General features: G+C 33.6%; 1 protein-coding gene across 3 annotated transcripts in view; it reads right to left on the minus strand.

Annotated features, from left to right (window-relative positions):
- Ssbp2 (single stranded DNA binding protein 2) overlaps positions 1-19808 on the minus strand; it is a 225409-nt gene that overhangs the window by 22672 nt on the left and 182929 nt on the right. For all 3 annotated transcript variants that reach the window (XM_048331621.1, XM_048331619.1, XM_048331620.1), the window contains 4 exons: positions 19072-19142; positions 12194-12261; positions 6855-6903; positions 121-156 (listed from right to left, as the gene is read on the minus strand). In XM_048331621.1, coding sequence (XP_048187578.1) covers positions 121-156; positions 6855-6903; positions 12194-12261; positions 19072-19142 — 224 coding nt within the window. The remainder of the gene's footprint in view (positions 1-120; positions 157-6854; positions 6904-12193; positions 12262-19071; positions 19143-19808) is intronic.

A 19808-nucleotide genomic window follows, 5' to 3' on the forward strand; every position in this document is an offset into this window, starting at 1 on the left:
CAAGATGTTCACTTCTTGGCCAATACACAGGGGCTCTTCTTAACATCTGGACAACTATTTCATTGCTCAAATAAAATGTAACATCAATTCTTATGAGCAAACAAACCCAAATGTACTTACTACATAATTCCCAGGAGATGCTGAAGAGTATGGTATCTGGAACATGAATAGGACAAAAACAAATATTTTGATTCATGTGGCATGAGACTACCTATATTAATCGACTTCCTGTATTTATCATAGTAATATAGAAAGGTGTTTATGTTTATTTAATTTCTAAAAAATACACCAAATTACCACCTTAGCATCTTAGGTTTTCATGAAAAAAATGTAGATTTTAGTCAAGATGGCTTTAGATAGAATCGTAGTTGTACATACAACATGAAATATGTGTAAGAAATACATGTATCTATACACCAAAAAGAAACAAACCAGGAAACCAGAAAATTTCAAATTACTATCCTTTCCAGATGTTACTTCTAAGTTATACCATTTTTAAAGAAAAGTTTACAAAAATTTAGAAAACTTAAAAATTTCACTTTAGCAACCTTTGTAGATATATCTTCTAAGAACTGTGTATTGATACAAAAAAGTTTACAATTTATAGTTTAGGTCAAAACTTGATAAATAGACCTCTCCCATTTCATTATCTAATTGGTGGAAATTTTTATAATAAACAGACTCTTACACTCTTTTCCTAGACATTGGAAGGTATGAATACCATATGTTATTGCACCCTATTTAGAAATTAGCCATAACTATAGACATTAACATGGAAAGTTAAATGCATATATTGTTTTTTCATATAAGCTCAAGTGAATATGAACTCAAGGTTGACAAGGTCTAAAATACAATCAAGCATATTCTCCATCTACCTACCTTATATCTGGAAGAATTCTGGCTCAGCCCTTACAGGAGCCCAAATACATACTAGTAATGTGCCATAAACCTGGTAAACTTTAGAGGCATGAAAAACCCTTGATTTGTACATTCACTAATTTCTGTGTTGTAAATATTTCCGTACGGCAGATTTTAAGTTATCAATGGTTCAACAACTAGATGATGAGATTCCTGAACACACAAACTGATTCTTATGAATAGTTCTTTGCCATCCTGTCAAGTTCCTGCTTGGTTTTCATTTTAATATCAACATTCCATTGTTTACCAATAGTTAAATTGATGTGTTTATCCCAGGTAGAAAACAATACTTTTTGCTTGTTTCCATAGGTAGCTCATTACAACTATCCCATTCACCCAAGCTGTTGCTTCTTTTATATTTTTTTCTTCCACATGGTACCTTCAAACACATTTAAATATAATTATCATATAAAGTTACTTAAAAATTGTTACTGTCTCATCCAGTTGTTCAATTTCTTTTCATTTTTTCCATGCCAATCTCTTCAATGGTGACTTCCATACTAGGTTTCTACTTAATAATCTTCTGTTTCCTGATTCAATGTCATTCCAATTCCCACCCCAGCACTTTGTTGAGCTTTCCTTTCTAGAATTTACCATCATGATCTGACAGCTTAGTGTGGAAGGCATAAAATATAGTAGTGTAGACAGAAATACTATGTGGGTACAGAAGATGTATTTGAGCTGGACATTTGGAGGTTATAGAGAGGATGTATCCACCTAAATGATAAGATATCCTGGTATAAGTAAGTAACTAAGGGAAGGAAAGGAGGGAGAGAGGGATAGAAGATGGGAGGGAGAAAGGAAAGGAAGGAAAAAAGGAGGGAAGGAAGGAGGGAAGGAAACAAGGATAGAAGGAAGGAAAGAAGTAAGGGAGGAAATGAATATTAATAGGTATATTTATTTGGGAAATGGCATATATAATTTCATGGTGGTTTGAGACTGAGAAGGCTTTTTAGGTGTTTCCTAAAAGTCTCCTCCTCTGCAGTCTATCAGAGTGCTGAGGCTGTCTTGTGATTTTGCTCACAAAACACAATGTTTGAGCTGACTGAAAATAACTGACTAAAGAAGAGTAAAATAATTAGCTGCTGCTGAAAGACTGTGGAGGTTCAACTTCACAAATCTAAATGGTAACCTAAGAACGGGCATATGCATTAAACACAATGGGAGAACCAATGAATGTATTGTACAAATACTTCAATATTAACACTTAAAATAAATCCCACCACCCCCGATCAAAAACGAAACTTTACTGTCTCTCCTGTTCATCTGCTCTTCCAAATTCTTTCCAGCTCAGATGTGTCAATGTCATCTTTCCAAATACTTGGATTCAAATCTTTAAAATCACCATCACATCCCCCTCTTTATCCCTAAATACTCCCTGTAACTCAACTCCATCATTCATATGAAATGCCCATTAAGATTAAATGCAAGATAAAAATGAAGATAGAGAAGAGCTAGAAAGTCAGAATCCTATAAGGATATATTATTTGACAGATGAGAAAATTCAAGACCATATATATTGGTTTTTTTTTGTGTTTTTTTTTTTGTTTTTGTTTTTGTTTTTGGCCAGTCCTGGGCCTTGGACTCGGGGCCTGAGCACTGTCCCTGGCTTCTTTTTGCTCAAGGCTAGCACTGTGCCACTTGAGCCACAGCGCCACTTCTGGCCGTTTTCTGTATATGTGGTGCTGGGGAATCGAACCCAGGGCCTCATGTATATGAGGCAAGCACTCTTGCCACTAGGCCATATCCCCAACTCCATATATATTGTGTGACTAAGCGAGATAAACCCTTCAAGAGCTGAAATTCAAATATTCTGAAAGATCCCGAGACCTAATACTCATGATTGTAGTGTTATGGTAGGGGCCAGAGAAGTAGAAAACTTTAGTTTCTTAAATGATTAGTAGCATCTTAGCTAGTATGTTTCTTCAACAGTGATGTCTAAAACTATTTTATAAGCACTGACCATTAGAAATTCAGGAGGGCAATATCAAATCATATATTATCTATACCATTGGGAAACTGAAAATATCATTTTTAGAGTTCTTTTTAAAAAGTAAACGTACTTGTATACAGCTGAACCTTTTGGAGTAATATATTTGTCTTCCCTTTAAGTTTAATCACAGTAACAGACACTCACTTTTTCCTTAAGGAATTTTCTTCATTTTCTTGCCAAGTTACTGAGTTAATGAATATAATACCATATTGGATATTTGCTGATTTTGCTTATTTTCTCTTTACTAACAATTCCTTTAACCTTCCTCAGTGAACTATACTTCTTATTTGTACTACACATAGTTTGGATGGGGTTAGGAGTAGGCATATGACCTATATCCGCATCCATCCATCACAGTTTCATAAATGAGCACCTGACCCCACCTGAGCTAATACTATTCACTTAAGAGTTATTTTCAATTCCTTTGCTTAACTGCTAAGGAGTAGAATTCTTTCAAATTGAAATGGGAACCTAGAGTATATAAATCTTGAGCTTCATATAGCCTTCTGTGAGGAAACAAAAGAAAATAACTATACAAACACACATAGACCATGTCAGTTGTGGGGAATGAACTCAGACTCTGGGCTCTGTGCTTGAACCTTTGCTCAAGGCTAGTGCTCTACCAATTGAGACACAGAACCACTTCTATTTTTTAGTTAATTGGAGACAAGAGTTTCATGGGGACTTTTCTGCCTGGGCTGGCTTTGAATTGTGATCCTCAGATCTCAGCCTCCTGAGTAGTTAGGATTACAAGCATGAGCCACTGGTGCTCAGCTTAAATCTGGACTTTTTAGAAGAGAGATTGCTAGAGGCTGAGAAAGAGCGAAGGAAGAAGTGAGAGAGAAGGTAGAGAGGAGTATGGGTATGATTAACATCTGATGCATGCAAATACAGAAGCAGCACAGTGATTTCCATTAATTTATACAATTAATATGTGTTAATAACTATAATAACAATAAGCAAACCTGGACTTTTCAGATATATGACCTAGTAACACTATCTGCTAATATGAATTTAGTTTGATTGTTTTTCTTTACACTATAGTCAAAAGTGTTATATTTTTAGTAAACATTCTTAAAAACTGGCAATTAGCACATGCTGTATAAGCACCACAAGAATGGGAAAAATTACTATTGTGTGCCTCTTGAATTGATGCACACAAAACTATTTCTGTGGTATACTGCCAAACATTTGTAACCCAAATCTAATCATAAAGAAACATCAGATAAGAACAAATTATGGGGAAGTCTAAAAAAATAAAGCACATTTAATACAACTACAAGGTTATAAAAGAGAAGAGCTGGGGTCTGTTCCAGATTAAAAGATAAAAAAAATATGACAAGTGAATTCAATCAGAGAATTGGGATTTTCTTTTGGCAAAAAGATATTTTGATAACTGGTAAAATCTGAAGATATGTAGAGTGGAAAGTCGCACTGTATCAATGCTGATTCTATTAATTTGGTGATAATTTTGGATTTTGAAAGATCATAACTTTGCTTTTTACAAAAGATACACTGAAATATTTAGAGAAAAGAAACAAAACAGATAAGAGCAAAAGGATGCTGTACACACGCGAAAATAATGCAATGTGGTAACACATTAAAACTAGGGAATCCGGTATGAAATTATTTTGAAATATTCTTCCAAGTATTCTGTAAATTTAAGGTCACTTCAAAATCATGAAAAAAGTATGCAAAACATATATAAAAAGAGTAAAACAAAAAACCACCTCCCCCCCTATTTAATATGTGATGTAGAGTCAGACTTAATGCATTACTATAAACTGAAAAAATGTTTGTAATATTAAGTATTCACAGGAAGTCGAAGGAACTTGGAATTCAAAATAATATAGATGAGTTATTACTACAAAATAACCAGTGGTATTAGTGGTATTTAGATAAGAAACGCCCTTCTTAATACTTTCGCTTCTGTTTTATAGAAGCCCTATGTTCCTATTTCATTATTTTTCTGTAATTTCTTTTTTGTTCACAAAATAAATAATTTTCAGAGGAATGGTTTTCTTTTGCATGCTCAGGATGATGATGATGTTCTGTTTCTGAAGCAAGAAAATTACTTGGACCTTCCCACTTCTTTTCCTGATCCACACACTGGGGATGAAGGCAGATATTTCCACATGTGGAATCTACCAACACAGGGGGATGCTTTTGGTTCTCTTACTTGCCTACATTTATGCTGGTCAAGGGCTCATTTCACATTGGCCAATAGGGCCAAGTTCAATATGTACAACTCCTACCATAGTTCCTAGTGTTTCTCAGGGTCTATACTAATGCAGGGCTGCTTATTTTATATCACCCATTTTTCTACTCAATGCTTAGCTCTATGAGTTCTGAAGTGAGGAGGCTCTCTAATAGCATCAGAATGCAAACGCCTCTAATACCCTTCCATTTGGAAAACACTCCAATATCTTAGATATAATGTACATCTTCAGCATCAACTTTCCAAATGATGCCCATCTTCCTAATTGTTTTGGGGGAGACATAATCTTGAGGTGAGTATGTAAAAGAGGGTAGTGTGAACTGTCCTCTGACTTTCTACATGGGCAGTAGTGAGATGGTAAGACAAAGCAAGCAAGGTCTTGCTTAGCGAAGGTAAGATATGGGCTGTTTTTAAATCAAATTTCATTGAACATGTAGATAATAAAATTTCTTTCCAGACTTTGGTAATAGGAAGACTGGCCTCCTTAGTAACATTTTAATTTGCAAATTGAAAAAGCTGCAAGCCAGAATCCATTTTAAAGTAAAATCTTGAATAAACTGGTCAAGGCAGATAACAAGAAACAAAAATTACGCATCTTAGGCATATAAAACAGCCAAAAAAAGTAACATTCATTCACATTATGATATAATATAACAAGAATATTTTAGAAAAAATGGTTAGTCTACTGAAGACCCAAATGAAGCAACATATTTTTTTAAAACCTATTAACTGTATTTAATTAGTGTATGGTATAACTACTAAAACTAAGAAGAAATATGTTGAGCTTGATGGAAATAATTTCTTCCCTGAACAGTAATCCTTTTTTCCTATACCACACACACACACCTCACTTTTACTTTCTTGAAGTTTAAAGTAACCTTAAACTTTAGATCAGTCTCATGTTCATTTAGTGAACATTTGGATACCTTTGTGCACACCAGCAAATAACATCCCTTTTGGGTAGAGACTCACTGACTCACTTGACTTGGGTACATGTGTGCAATGTACACACTACACAAATGTTCACAGGTTCTCTCATTACTGAAGATCTCAAGATTTCAGAGTCAAGAAGAGAAACATATCTCCAGGATCATAAAATTAAAATCATATCAATTAAAAAATTAAATGCTCAATTTGCAAACTGTGCATATCTTTATGTGACATTAATAAGAAGAATGTATTTATAAACTTAAGTCTCTGCCAGAAAACCAAAATAGAGCAACAACAAAAATAAGACCAAGAAAATGTCTTAAGGATTTTAGGCAAAGACATGTACAATGATGGCAATTCAGCTAACAGGCACAAGGAAACTGTAGACTTACTTTCTGACACAGCAAGGGAGCAAACCTAAGTGTAATGCATATAACAAGTATCATCCGAGTAACTTGGTTTGATCATTTTCTAAGGGTTATCACATCTATAATCATATATTATAGATAATATAGAAGGGCAAACCATATGATAAATATTTACCTATATATAATATGCCTAAGACACAACACTTCTCCTTAAATCTGAAACATAGGGTGTGTGTTTATATTAACTCTTGAGGGGAAAAACTATGTAATTTAAAAACTTACTTGTATATTTCCTAAATGAATATATATACATAAACATATATATTCCTTACTTTTAAAACAGATTACAACAGGTTGTATTAATTGTTGTTCTTGTTGCCTTAGTTAAATGTTACAAAGTAGAAAACATAAGATGTTATATACTCACTGAATTGGCATTTGTTGGGTTTGGCCAGGGTCTACCACCACCTGGACCCCTGCAAAACAACATAAGTGACATCTTAATATACACCAAAAAAATCATAAAATGTTAATATACACATATAATTCAGTTATCATTAACCCTTCTATTTCAGCACTGGAATTACTATCTTAATAGTTCTGATTCTTAAATGAAAAAAAATTATTATATGAGATACTTTTATTTCCATATCAAATTACTTCTAGACAAGTTTTAAGTTTTAATAAAGTTCATTTATTTTTATAAACAAATATCTGTAATCAGTTATAACCTTATGCATCTGTGTATACAGATATCCGTATATATCCTGAATCACTGTGCTAGCTTTGGAATCCAAAGCACTAATTATGAAACTAAAAATAAACTATAATTTATTACATCAGTATGAGTCACTTGTATCTCAGAATGAAATTATTTGTAAAGTATCAATGTATATAAAATATAGCTCATATTAAGCTACAAATATAAACACACATAAAACGTGCTTTAAAGTTGCCTTCTTTTAAAAAATCCAAGTGTCATGTATGTTACTTCATATATAGCTATATATCAACCTATCTTTCAGTGCAATTAATGAATGATTTAGCTACTATTAAGTGAGGGAATAAATCATTTTCCTGTTTTCATAATTTAAGTTCAGGGCAATTCTTGGAAAAACAGGAGTAATCTTTTGAAATATATGTCATATTACATAATTTTAAGGAGGAAGAGAATTTGTGCATTCAACATCCTATGAGAAAAATAAATCTTTTTAAACAAAATTAATGTCTACTTGAATGAAAAGGTCTCACCATGTTTTAGTACCCGAGTCAATACTTTAGGAAGAGTATTGCCAACTCCACTGTAATTGAGATTATTTAAAATAACCCTTTTCCTTCTAACTATTATGATAGAATAATAATAATAACTGTGTGTGTGTGTGTGTGTGTGTGTGTGTGTGTGTGTGTATGTGTGCTGATACAGGGGCTTGAACTCAGGGCCTGTGAGCTGTTCGTTGGCTTTTTTGCTCGGGTTGGCACTCTACACTAGAGGCACAGCACCACTTCTGGCTTTTGGTGGTTAACTGGAGATAAGAATCTTATCCTGGGCTGGGAATGTGGCCTAGTGGCAAGAGTGCTTGCCTCATATACATGAAGCCCTGGGTTCGATTCCCCAGCAACACATATATAGAAAACAGCCAGAAGTGATGTTGTGACTCAAGTGGCAGAGTGCTAGCCTTGAGCAAAAAGAAGCCAGGGACAGTGCTCAGGCCCTGAGTCTAAGGCCCAGGACTGGCCAAAAAAAAAAAAAAAAGAATCTTATCTTATTCCTGTCTTCAAACTGAGAGCCACAGATCTGAGCCTCAAGAATATTTAATTATAGTCTTAAGCCTCTGGCAAATGGCTAAGACAGTGAAAGTTTTATGCACAATATTAGGAATGCCCACATACAATTATTTTTCCCAGTGTGACTTGATGAATAAATGGGGAAAACTAAAATTGCAATGGAGTCTTGGTCAAAATCTTATGCATAGGGAGAAGTTAAAGGGCACTTGAATTGTTGTCACTCTAAGAGGATGATGATGACAATGATGATTTGATAATCAGTTACTGAAACATTTTATTTAATTTACGTAGGGGATTCAATGTTCTACTGACAAAAAAGTTATGAGAAATATAGGCTGTATGCTAATCAAGTAAAATATTTGGATGACAAGACCTAGCTGCATGATTTGTTTGATGCTACATAAAACATAGTAAGGAAATGGGGAAATGTTTAGTTAGGATTACATAAAAACTACATCCACATCATGACAACTATTTGTAGACAATGATAATTTGGTATAAATTTAATATTTTCATATTAAAATATGTTAAATATGCTAAAAATACTATGACTAAATAAGTACAGTATAAGACATACTAAATGTTTTTTACTTAAAAATTTGCTAGTGATAAATTCATATGCCAAATTAAATGTAAAAAATAAACACATTATTTACTTAATTAAAGGATATAGATGTAAATGTTATATTGATTGTTACAAACAAATAATATGCAATAAATTAATATATTTCATTTATAACTACTTGCCCTGTCTTAGAAAATTATATTTCATATTAAACTTCACTTTTATAAGATTATATATTAATAATATGAAAACACTTTAATTTTCATAGTGTTGAATAAATTAGTAGTTGTATGACTAACTCTAATCAACCAAGTAGGTAAATAATAATCACCAATCTTTTGAGACCCATTAGCATAATCAAGAAACTACTAAATATGATGCAAACATCATTTTTATCAAAACATTTGACCTAGCTATAGTTTGAAGTAGAATACAGAAAGCTTCATTTACAAAAGCAAACAAACTAAAAAATGAAATTTAAAAGAAGTTTTGTTTTTTTTAAACACACCAACACCATGAAGGAGAGAATTACTCTTGTATAAATCACACTTATTTTAGGAACTACATTAAATAAATAATTTTGCAAAATATGATATGCAGCAAGAAAATTGTTTAAGTATTTTCCTCCTCTAACTTCTATAATTGGGTAGGAAATACATTAAATTATTGAAATGTAAACACTACATCAAAGTAACCATTTTCTTTGTAGATGGTCAGTGTGTGTGTGTATGTGTGCGTGTGTGCGTGTGTGTGTGTGTGTGTGTGTGTATTGGTCCTGGGGCTTGAACTCACAGTCTGAGCGCTGTCCCTGAACTATTTTGCTCAAGGCTAGCACTCTACCACTTGAGCCACAGCTCTAGTTCTCGTTTTTGTTTTTTTTTTTTGGTGGCTAATTAGATATGAGTCTCACAGACTATGCTGTCTGGGTTGGCTTTGAACCTCAATCTCACATCTCAGCCTTCTGAGTAGCTGGGATTACAAGTGTGAGTCAGTGGTGCTAGGTTCAATTAATAAAGTTTTGCTCCAAATGGTTTATTCCACAATAAAGGCATCCAGTTGCCAGTTAGAATGCAGTATTTAATTACTTTAGTGGCCCAAGTTGGGAAATTTACATTGGCATTACATTCTGTATTACATGGCAGATAAGAAAAAAAGGGTTGACAAACTAAAGGAAAAAAAAAAAACAGAATTTTCTGCAAGCTCTTTTTGCCTACCACCACATAAATATTTTAATTACATAGTTTAAAGGCAGAACTAAAGGTAACACCATTTTGATGTCTTTTCTTTTAATTTTTAAGTAGCTTGTGCTAAAAAAAAAAAGAATGAAGCCACAAATATTAGTGAGAAATACTTTCTTACCAACAGACACTTAAAAACTGATTTATGATATGAAATTTCAACTAAGAGCAATGGAAATAAAATATGTTTAAATTATTTTGGTTTGTGTCTTATTTTTTTAGTTTTTAAAAACATTTTTGTGTTTTAGATTCTTTTTTGAGGGTGCCAATGTCAACACAACATCATCCTCTCTGGCTGTAACTTCCATATTTGAAACATTTCCCTAAGACAGAAAAACATACACCGAAAAACATACATTCTCTGAAAGAATCCTAACTTAACAGAAAATAGTCGCCAACTAAAAATAAAATAATAGCGAATGATAGAAATTGAAGTTTATAAGACTTAAAAGTTTCTTTCAAACCAGAAATATATTAATAGTAAAATATTATGTGATAGAAAATGTGTAAAAGTATTTTGAACATTTAAGAAACCCATCAGCCACAGAAAAAATCACAGTAAAATTTCAGTTGTGTTTGTAATCTCCATGAGGAATTGGGTATACTCATGAAAATGTGTGAGAAATGAACTAGATAATTGTAAGCAACTACTTGCATTTCTCAATGGTCACATGAGACGTTTTTTCCTTTTATACCAGCAACACCAGTATGAATTGGGTGGGGAATATCTTATTCCTGGGCAGTCAAAGGCCTGTGAAATAATGAGACCTGGACTTGACAAAGCAAGTGCAGGCACTACTTAAAATTCGATGAAGAGGAGCTTTTTACTTAGTAACATAAATATCAGCACCATCTAACATTTCACACTAAAGGCTCTTAGCGGAACAAAAGGTTCCCTACCCCTGAAAGTCATATATAGACATTTAGAATGTATAGCAATATACAAAAATGATACTTACATATATTCTTAATGTTTAATGAAATCTCTGTGTTGATTACAATATTAAAATCTTTTCAAATTTATTAAATTGCAAAGTGGGAATCTAGGCAGGTAAACCTGCTATAGATATCCATACTATTGGTAAAATTTCCGGAATTGATATAAGCACAAAGCATTATTGACTCCTTTAGGTAGGGACCATTAGTAAAACTCTAAGCTTTTGAGGAATTCATGAAGAATCAGATTTAATGTCTATCCATATTTATTTTAAAAGTAAAATGATGTGATAGAAAAATCTGACCTACTTAACTCTGGCTCTCTTAATTTTGAGTCTGGCTGTTACCTACCTATTAACCTATTTTCAGTTTTTTGAAAAATTGCATCCTATAATCCCTACATACATCAAAAGAGCTAATGTCACAGTGTATCTTCAATGCCATCAAGTGATTCATTTAATATGTAAGAAATTAAGACATCAATTGATGGAGAGTACTTTTAGGAGCTATCTATAAACTTACACAAACAATTTAATTATTTCTGATAAGTTTTCTTTAGGTCACATCATAGAATTGGTCTGATGAATTAATGAAAGTCACTAACAAACTGTATATTGTCTTTGAAGGCAAGTCAGAGAATGAAAAAGTAAATGTAAATTCTGTGGCAAACTGCCTTACATTGGATGATAAAAACAAAGTACTCAGTATGGGCTAGATTTTTTAATTCCCAGAATAAACAAACCCCTTACCAAAGTGCATCTTGAATTTTCATAGAGATAATTCATCTTATGGTACAGAAAGTTTCTCAATAGAGAAGATACTGCCAAAGAGAATTCTTTGTTGAGAGTGGTCCCAAAAAAGAGAAATTAATCATTGTGTATCTGTTATAATAAGGCCAATGATTTTCAATTATCTATGTCTACAGAGTTAGGATGCAGTCCTGGTGCTGGCATCTCTTCATACTTTCCTACAGGTTCTACATGAAAGATACACAGTTATTAAAAAGGAACATGATAATCATTTTTATTCTTTATATCTGAAAATTTAAAAAAAATCACTATTTTCAGGGGTAGAAAGAAAACGCAACTATGTAATGAAAATGAAGCAAGCACTCCAGCTCATGTTCAGCTCATTTTAATACTTTATAGAAATTGAGGTGTTCAAACTTTTATAACCAGTATCATTTTAGACGGCAGAAAACAAAACATGTTAGTAAACAGAGTAAGATAGCATTTGGCTTACATGTTCATTCCAGGCATGCCAGGGCCACCTAAAGCATTCAGTGGGGGTCTCATTGCACCTCCATAGTTCTGTAATGATAACCAAGGATCAGACTACCACAAAACAAAAAAACAAAACCAAAGAGGAGGGGGGAAAGAAAGGAGAGCAGGTTAATGACTTCCCTACATAACTCCTGATTGGATAAGGCCTGTGTAATTCATTCTTTGAAGAGTCCACTCTTGTATTTTTTGCTTCTAATTTTAACAATTATTTTGGTTTGTGTCTTAAAAATTGCATGCATAACGAAGACCATTGGAGCATGTTAAATCACTAAGAATGGTTGGAATGATAACACTTAATGTTATTTTATTAACCTCAAAATATCTGTATACTAGTAAACTTTTTCAAATAAAGCGTTTCATAAATTCATAAGTCTGTTTTTAGAAAAATATACTTATTGAACCAGTTTGAAATTGTCAGACTCAGAACAATTACATGAAGTCAGAAAAAGAAGGTAAAAGTCACTTAAGAAAATTTATTGTAAACTACTGTTCATAAAATAACATATTGAACATGGAAATTTACTAATACATTCAAATATACAAAATACATGGAAAACAAAGTATATTCAAGATATGCATGCACAAATTATATGACCCAATACAACTAGTTTAATATCTACCATCTAAATTTGAAGGTAAAATTAATTTAATGTTGTATATGCACATCGTAGTAGTGAAGTTTAGTTGCTTATATGTAATGGTCAAAAGTTACTATTGTCATGTAAATTTATTCTGATATTATAAGGTGCTTTGCTACTAATACTACTAAATTCACTAATGCTATGATTTCTCCTACTCCTTTAAGCATTCATTTTCATTGCTGGTTCCTTTTATTTTGCTAACTCTTTAAATGTTGCTTTTTCCCAAGTTCAAGTTCGAATATTCTTTTCAATCAATACACATTTATGGGTAATATTATTTATTACAGTTTTCAAAACTATTTGTGAATTAGGAAGTGCAAATATTTTATCATGCTATGTTGCCCAGTTTCTAGGTTGCTCATGTTGAATCTCACAAGGGTTGTTCCATCTAATACCACTCCTGTTCAATATGTCAAAAAGAAACTCATTATTATCTCCTAATGACTGAGTTTACTGTTGCTCTGGTTTTGTTTGACTTATTAAAAAGCTAGGTTCTAGGCCTTTCACAGGTCAGGCAAGTACTCTACCACTTGACCTATGCCCATAGCACTTTAGTTTTTATTTTGCTTTGAGATAGTTTCATTAATTTTGCCCAGGCTGGCCTTGATATCCTTCTTGCCTTCTTCTATTTCATAGCTGAGAGTATGAAGCATGCCACTATGGCCACCATAATTGAGTGCTTCCTATCACTTCCCTCAGTCAGTTCTGTGGCATTACCTGCCACTGAAGAGTCCACAGCAAGAATTATCTAGGGTTTCTTGATGTCTTTCTTTTTATTCCCATATCTAATCAGAAAAAAGTCTATGAACTTGTGTGTGAAATGGTTCTTAAAATAGTAATCTTTCTTGTCTGTAATCGTGGTTATGTGCTGAAGCAACTGCACTATCTTCACAGGCCTCTCTTATTCTCCCTCTCCCAAGCTACTTCCATACTGCTGTCTCAGTTATGTCACTTGAAATCTATGGACACTACATAGCTCAGATACGGTCTATGTTTTCTCCTCTGTTACCTATAATTTTCACCTTCCTTTCTACGCCCAACCATATTCCAGCCTATTGTATTTCCCAAGTTCCAAAACATACAACAGAGGTTACTACTCATCTTAACTCATCCTTTGGGAACTGTTTTTTTGGTACTAAGTATTGGCAAGGAAATAAATTAATTAATGAAAGATCTGTTAGATAAATAAAGGAAATCACCTAGTTACCTGATATTCTAACTGTTCATTTACTTTTATCTTAAGGCGATTTTATTTGAACATCCCAATTTGTGAGTTATGGAATGGTAGAATGGTTTCTGAGTCATGGGTTAAAATATTAGCTATTTGTTTTAACTTTGTATTCAAGTATGATGATAGTAATAAGTAAGGGGTTCTGAGAAAATATGAAAAGTTAGTCATGGAGACAAAATATGAGTGGCAAAGCAAGCTAGAAATGCTCCCTAAGGAAGCTCTCCCCTTCATTTTTAGTCTCAGAAGTATTAGTTTTCCTTATGGCTCTGGATATAGAACAATATTGGTTTGAATCCCTATTACTATGGCCCGATATTCTTTATACCACTATCCCTTTTAGAGACAGCGTCTCAGTATGTAGTGCTGGCTGGCCTCAAACTTGGGATCATCAGCCTTAGCCTTCTTTTTTTTTTTTTTTTTTTTTTTGGCCAGTCCTGGGCCTTGGACTCAGGGCCTAAGCACTGTCCCTGGCTTCTTCCCGCTCAAGGCTAGCACTCTGCCACTTGAGCCATAGCGCCGCTTCCGGCCGTTTTCTGTATATGTGGTGCTGGGGAATCGAACCTAGGGCCTCGGGTATCCGAGGCAGGCACTCTTGCCACTAGGCTATATCCCCAGCCCAGCCTTAGCCTTCTGAGTGCTGGGATTACAGGTGTGTGCTACCACATACGTCTGCTTCTTCATGTGTGATGCTGGGACAATCATTCTCCAATTTCTATATTCTTTTTTTTTTTGGCCACTCCTGGGCCTTGGACTCAGGGCCTGAGCACTGTCCCTGGCTTCTTCCCGCTCAAGGCTAGCACTCTGCCACTTGAGCCACAGCGCCGCTTCTGGCCGTTTTCTGTATATGTGGTGCTGGGGAATCGAACCTAGGGCCTCGTGTATCCGAGGCAGGCACTCTTGCCACTAGGCTATATCCCCAGCCCTCCAATTTCTATATTCTTTATCTGCAAAATGATGATATTGTCATCCTGTAGACATGTTGGAGGATAAAATGAAAAATCAAGTACCAATCTCAAGGCTTCTTGAATAAAAAGCACGGTACTTGAATGGTTTCACTTTTCCTAGCTTCCCATGTGTCCTCAATTCTGATAAAATTACTTGCCTGTTTATGTGATGAGTTCGTGAATTATTAGCAATGATGGATGTAGACCTATTTCCTAGGTATTTTCTATTATGTTAATAGTTTTTCTAGATGTATCTGCATCTCCTGTTAAACAGTAGTACCTCCAAGGCAGAGTATATTTTATTCATCTATGGAACTTGATGTTCTTCAAGTACTATGTCTGAAATATAGTAGGCCTTTAACAAGTGATGGGTTAATTAAACTGATTTATCAAAAGAAATCAGTAAGCAAGTATTCCATATAGTACATAGTTGATAGATTCATGAAAAAAAATTGTCATTAATCTAATGCAAAAAGAAACCAAGAAATAAAGAAAGAATAACAACAGGCTTTCCAAGTGTTATCAACAAAGGCAGAATGGGAAGAGCTAATTTAGAATCGCTGAATTTTAAAGTTGATGGCAACTTTACAATTCCATCTGTTCTAATCTCTCTTCCAATGCAATCTTCCTTATAAATGGCTGTTCATACTCTGCTTGGAAACTTTATAAAAAGTCTTTCCTTGATTGGACAGTTTAATTTCTAGGAAGTTTTCCCCTGTACTGGGCTAAATTCTACCACTTATGTTAGATTTGGAAGGATGGAATCAATTTTCTCTTTATGTGATAGCACATCAAATATTCATCTCACCATTTCTGCAGCCCAAGTATCTGATTTGGAAATCTTACTTGCACATAACTTAATTATGCTCCAGATTTCTGGAGGAACTGAAAATAGTTGGGGAGTTAGAACAAATTTATTGTTAATCATACAGTACTTTTTGAATTTAAAGATGCAGGTCAGCTACTTATTTGAGGCAAGCAAAAGATAACTTCAAATATGATATCAGGAGAGATTTTTCTTGATTTAACAGATAAATTTGTTATTGTATTGAAAGCACACTAATACCAATTTTTAAAAATCAGATACTGTTACTATCCTTAGATTTAAAATAAATGAAGAGAAGGGACCAATATGTCTGGATTGGAGTCAAACCTTTATTTATTTATTCATCTGCACAGTCTTAAGTGTTAATCACATGGTATCTAAAGAGGCATTATTTACGAATCATTAGACTATGCACAATTCTTTTTAGAACTTTAGTTGTTCTAGTATAGAACTACTTTCCCCCATCACCAAGTTTATCTTAAATTTAAGAAAATGCAGCAGTAATGTTTATGAAAAGCAAATGTGTGTATTGTATTTGTACATAAAGGAACACACAACATTTCAGAGACTGTTTTTACAATATAACAAACAAAAAGAAAAAGGAGGTGCAGGCTGTTCTGGGGTGGCATCTATATAGTGAAATGCTTGTTCTGAGACATGGTTTCCAATATCAAGAAATATAGCTAACCTTTATCATAAACTGCAGGGTTTCTAATGTGTACATTTTAGATTGTAATTGGTGCCAAACACACTTATCACTTGACTTCTCCTACTCCACAAGATTTTAGTGGACATTTTCCCCACTGCAACATTCATATGAAATGATTCTGATACCATTGAAATGTATAATTTCCCAGCCCCTGCTCCTTTTACTTTATGTGCTATGGTTTTATAACGCTATGATAGATATTGTTTGTGAGGTAAATTCTTACCACGGCACATTCTCTCATATAGAAATAGATGGCAAAGTTGTGTTAATCTAAATAAAGGAAATAAACTAATCTCTTTAATTTTAAAAATAAAGTTTTTTGGAAAAACATATAATAACAGTTTCTCAAAGTCAACAATAAACTGCTCACCAGAAACAGGTTTTAATCTTTTGTAACTTATTTGTAGCATAAAATACATAGCTTTTTACCTGTTTATAAAACTAATGACAAGAATGGTTTTAACTTTGTGCATTTTCAAATGAGAACGAAATTCACATAGCTTACACAATCATTATATGCCTCTTTGAACACAACAATACTGACTCTTCGATCTCATTTTTAAAAGTAATATAAGCTAATATTGGCCAGCATGGTGTCAACCCTTGTAATTGCAGCATTAGAGGGGTAGGAATAAGATAGGGATTAGGGAGCGAGGTAGAAGGATTTTGAGTTCAATGCCAGCCTGGGCTATGTAGTGAAAACTTGTCTCCAAAACAAAATAACAAAAACAACCCTTATGCCCACAACAGTCTTGGGATGAAAAGAGCTTAGAAAGTAGTTAGTTGAAAAATAAGTGAACTAAATGAACAATGGTAACTAAAGTATAAGCATGAAGGTTTTGATGCATATTTATAATGTATCACTTAAAAAATTCTGGGAAAACATTCTTTAACTTCTAAAACACAAATTGGTTGTTCTAGTTTATTAAAGACTCCAAGTTCATTTAGTCAATCAATATCCCATAGATTTTATAAATTCTAACTGCTATTAATATCAGTTAGAAGCATTTCTAATTTGGGGAGAAAGAGGAAAAATAATTTAGATATCTAAATAAGAGTTTTATATGATCTTAAGAAACTATATTAGATAAAAACTAACCCTTAGTAAAATAATTGGGGCTGCCCTGTATAATTTCCATATTGAATTTCTTAATGGGAACTGAGAAACTTGGGTCATATGAGCTTCATATTTCAATATAGTTCATACTATTGTATGTCAACTAGAAAAATCTTGGTCTAAATTATATTTTCTTAGTGCTTTGACCCCATTGGAGGTTCAATAAAATATCAGTATAAGAATATACACATTTACTAAACTATCGTGGATGATGCTTTTTAAATGGCGTAATAAATTCTGCTAAATTCTCATCTATGGACTAAAATTTTTTAACTGATTTTAGATTAGTTTCCTTTACAAACATAAAATTAATTTCTATGTCAAGCAATTTTCCCTTGAGAAACGAAGGGACATTTTAGCTAAAATAAATGATATTCACAAAAGAGATGCTTGAAAGTTTATCAAATCTTATAGCACGTTCAATCTCAGTGTATTCTTTGGGAATTTTCATAGAGAAATTGCATAACATTTGATAGTAATCAATTGTATTGTCCTTGTTCATTAAGACCAACTTAAACATTTATTTCTGAATGGTTTTCTATTGCTTTCCAATGTTATCCATAGATATAGTTGTTTATAACAAATTTCTGATGGAATTCTTAGAATTTATAGAAATGTATTTAATATTTAGTCTAGTTAGTATTTCCAATTGAATCAATTTTATTAAATATAACCATTTCCTCCTCCATCCTCCTGGTAGTACTGGGTTTGAACACAGGACATACTGTGCTTAACAGGCAGGTGTTGTACTGCTTGTACCTCTAGCCCCTCATTATTTTTTAGATAGGATTTCACTTTTATTTTTCCAGGGAGACTGGACCATGACCTTCGTCTTTAGGCTTCCCAATATAGCTAGAATGACAGGTACCTGCCACCATGCTCAGATTCCTTCCTCTAAAATGAGGTCTCGTGAACCCTGTGCTTGGTTGGATTCAACCAATGATCCTCCTAACTCAGTGTCCCAAGTAGCTAGGATTATGGGTATGAGTTGGCAAACGGCTAAAATATTTCCTTAGCATAACTAACAAAAGAGTAATGGTTCTCTTTTTATATTTACTATAACGTGTTTCTGCAACATATTGGGAAAATATACTGCATAGAAATATAGTAAACATAAAATTATAAATTATAGTCTATTGTTATGCCATTCTGAAAACATCACAACTATATCAAGAGCCTACCAACTATGACTATCAAGATGAAGATTGAACCCAGGATGTATACTAAACATATACTCTACTACTAAGTTAAAACCTTCAGACTCAGTGTATAACAAGACTTTAAGGCATATGCTAAAAACAAACACTATGACCTACTTAAATAAGATGAAAGTAAAAGCTTAGCATCCAGCTTCTGTACCTATCATTACCTGTGGTCCTAAGGGCACCATTCCTCTTGGAGGAGTCATTCTCTGCATTGGCCCACCCATATTTGGATGTCCTGAAAGAAAGTTAGGAAGTATTAGTAATGTAATGGCCATAGTACGAAATTGGAGACTTGCTTACTTCCTGCTATTGTAATAATGTCTTCTACAGTGTCTAGGAGACTGATTTCATCATATCTAGGACTCTGTGGCCCTTTTTCTACCTCTTGCCATCATCTACCCACACTCGATTAATATACTGGTTGAAGTTTTCTTTCTACTCTGTGTTGAAATACTTTTTTCACATTTGCTCATTTTTCTGGAACAGTAAAACAGAGCCTTACAAATGTATGCTGTTTATGTATCCCTAGGAAGGATTTGACTATTAGAATGGTTAAGTCAACAAAGTCACTTGTTTCCTTGTTGGTTCACTGTGGATTATCATATCTTCAAAGGCAGAGAAAATAATAAAAAAAAAATGAAGCTTTTCCTGATTGTTACAAATCATACACAAAATTTCCAGATATTATTAAAATATGAAATTTTGATACCTATGTATTCTTTTTTAATATCTTAACTAGCTTCACTATCATTCATAATTAAGAATTAGCTATATATAGGGCTGGGGATATGGCCTAGTGGCAAGAGTGCTTGCCTCGTATACATGAGGCCCTGGGTTCGATTCCCCAGCACCACATATACAGAAAATGGCCAGAAGTGGCACTGTGGCTCAAGTGGCAGAG

This window comes from Perognathus longimembris, chromosome 22 (assembly GCF_023159225.1).
Source record: "Perognathus longimembris pacificus isolate PPM17 chromosome 22, ASM2315922v1, whole genome shotgun sequence".
Lineage (NCBI taxonomy): Eukaryota > Metazoa > Chordata > Mammalia > Rodentia > Heteromyidae > Perognathus > Perognathus longimembris.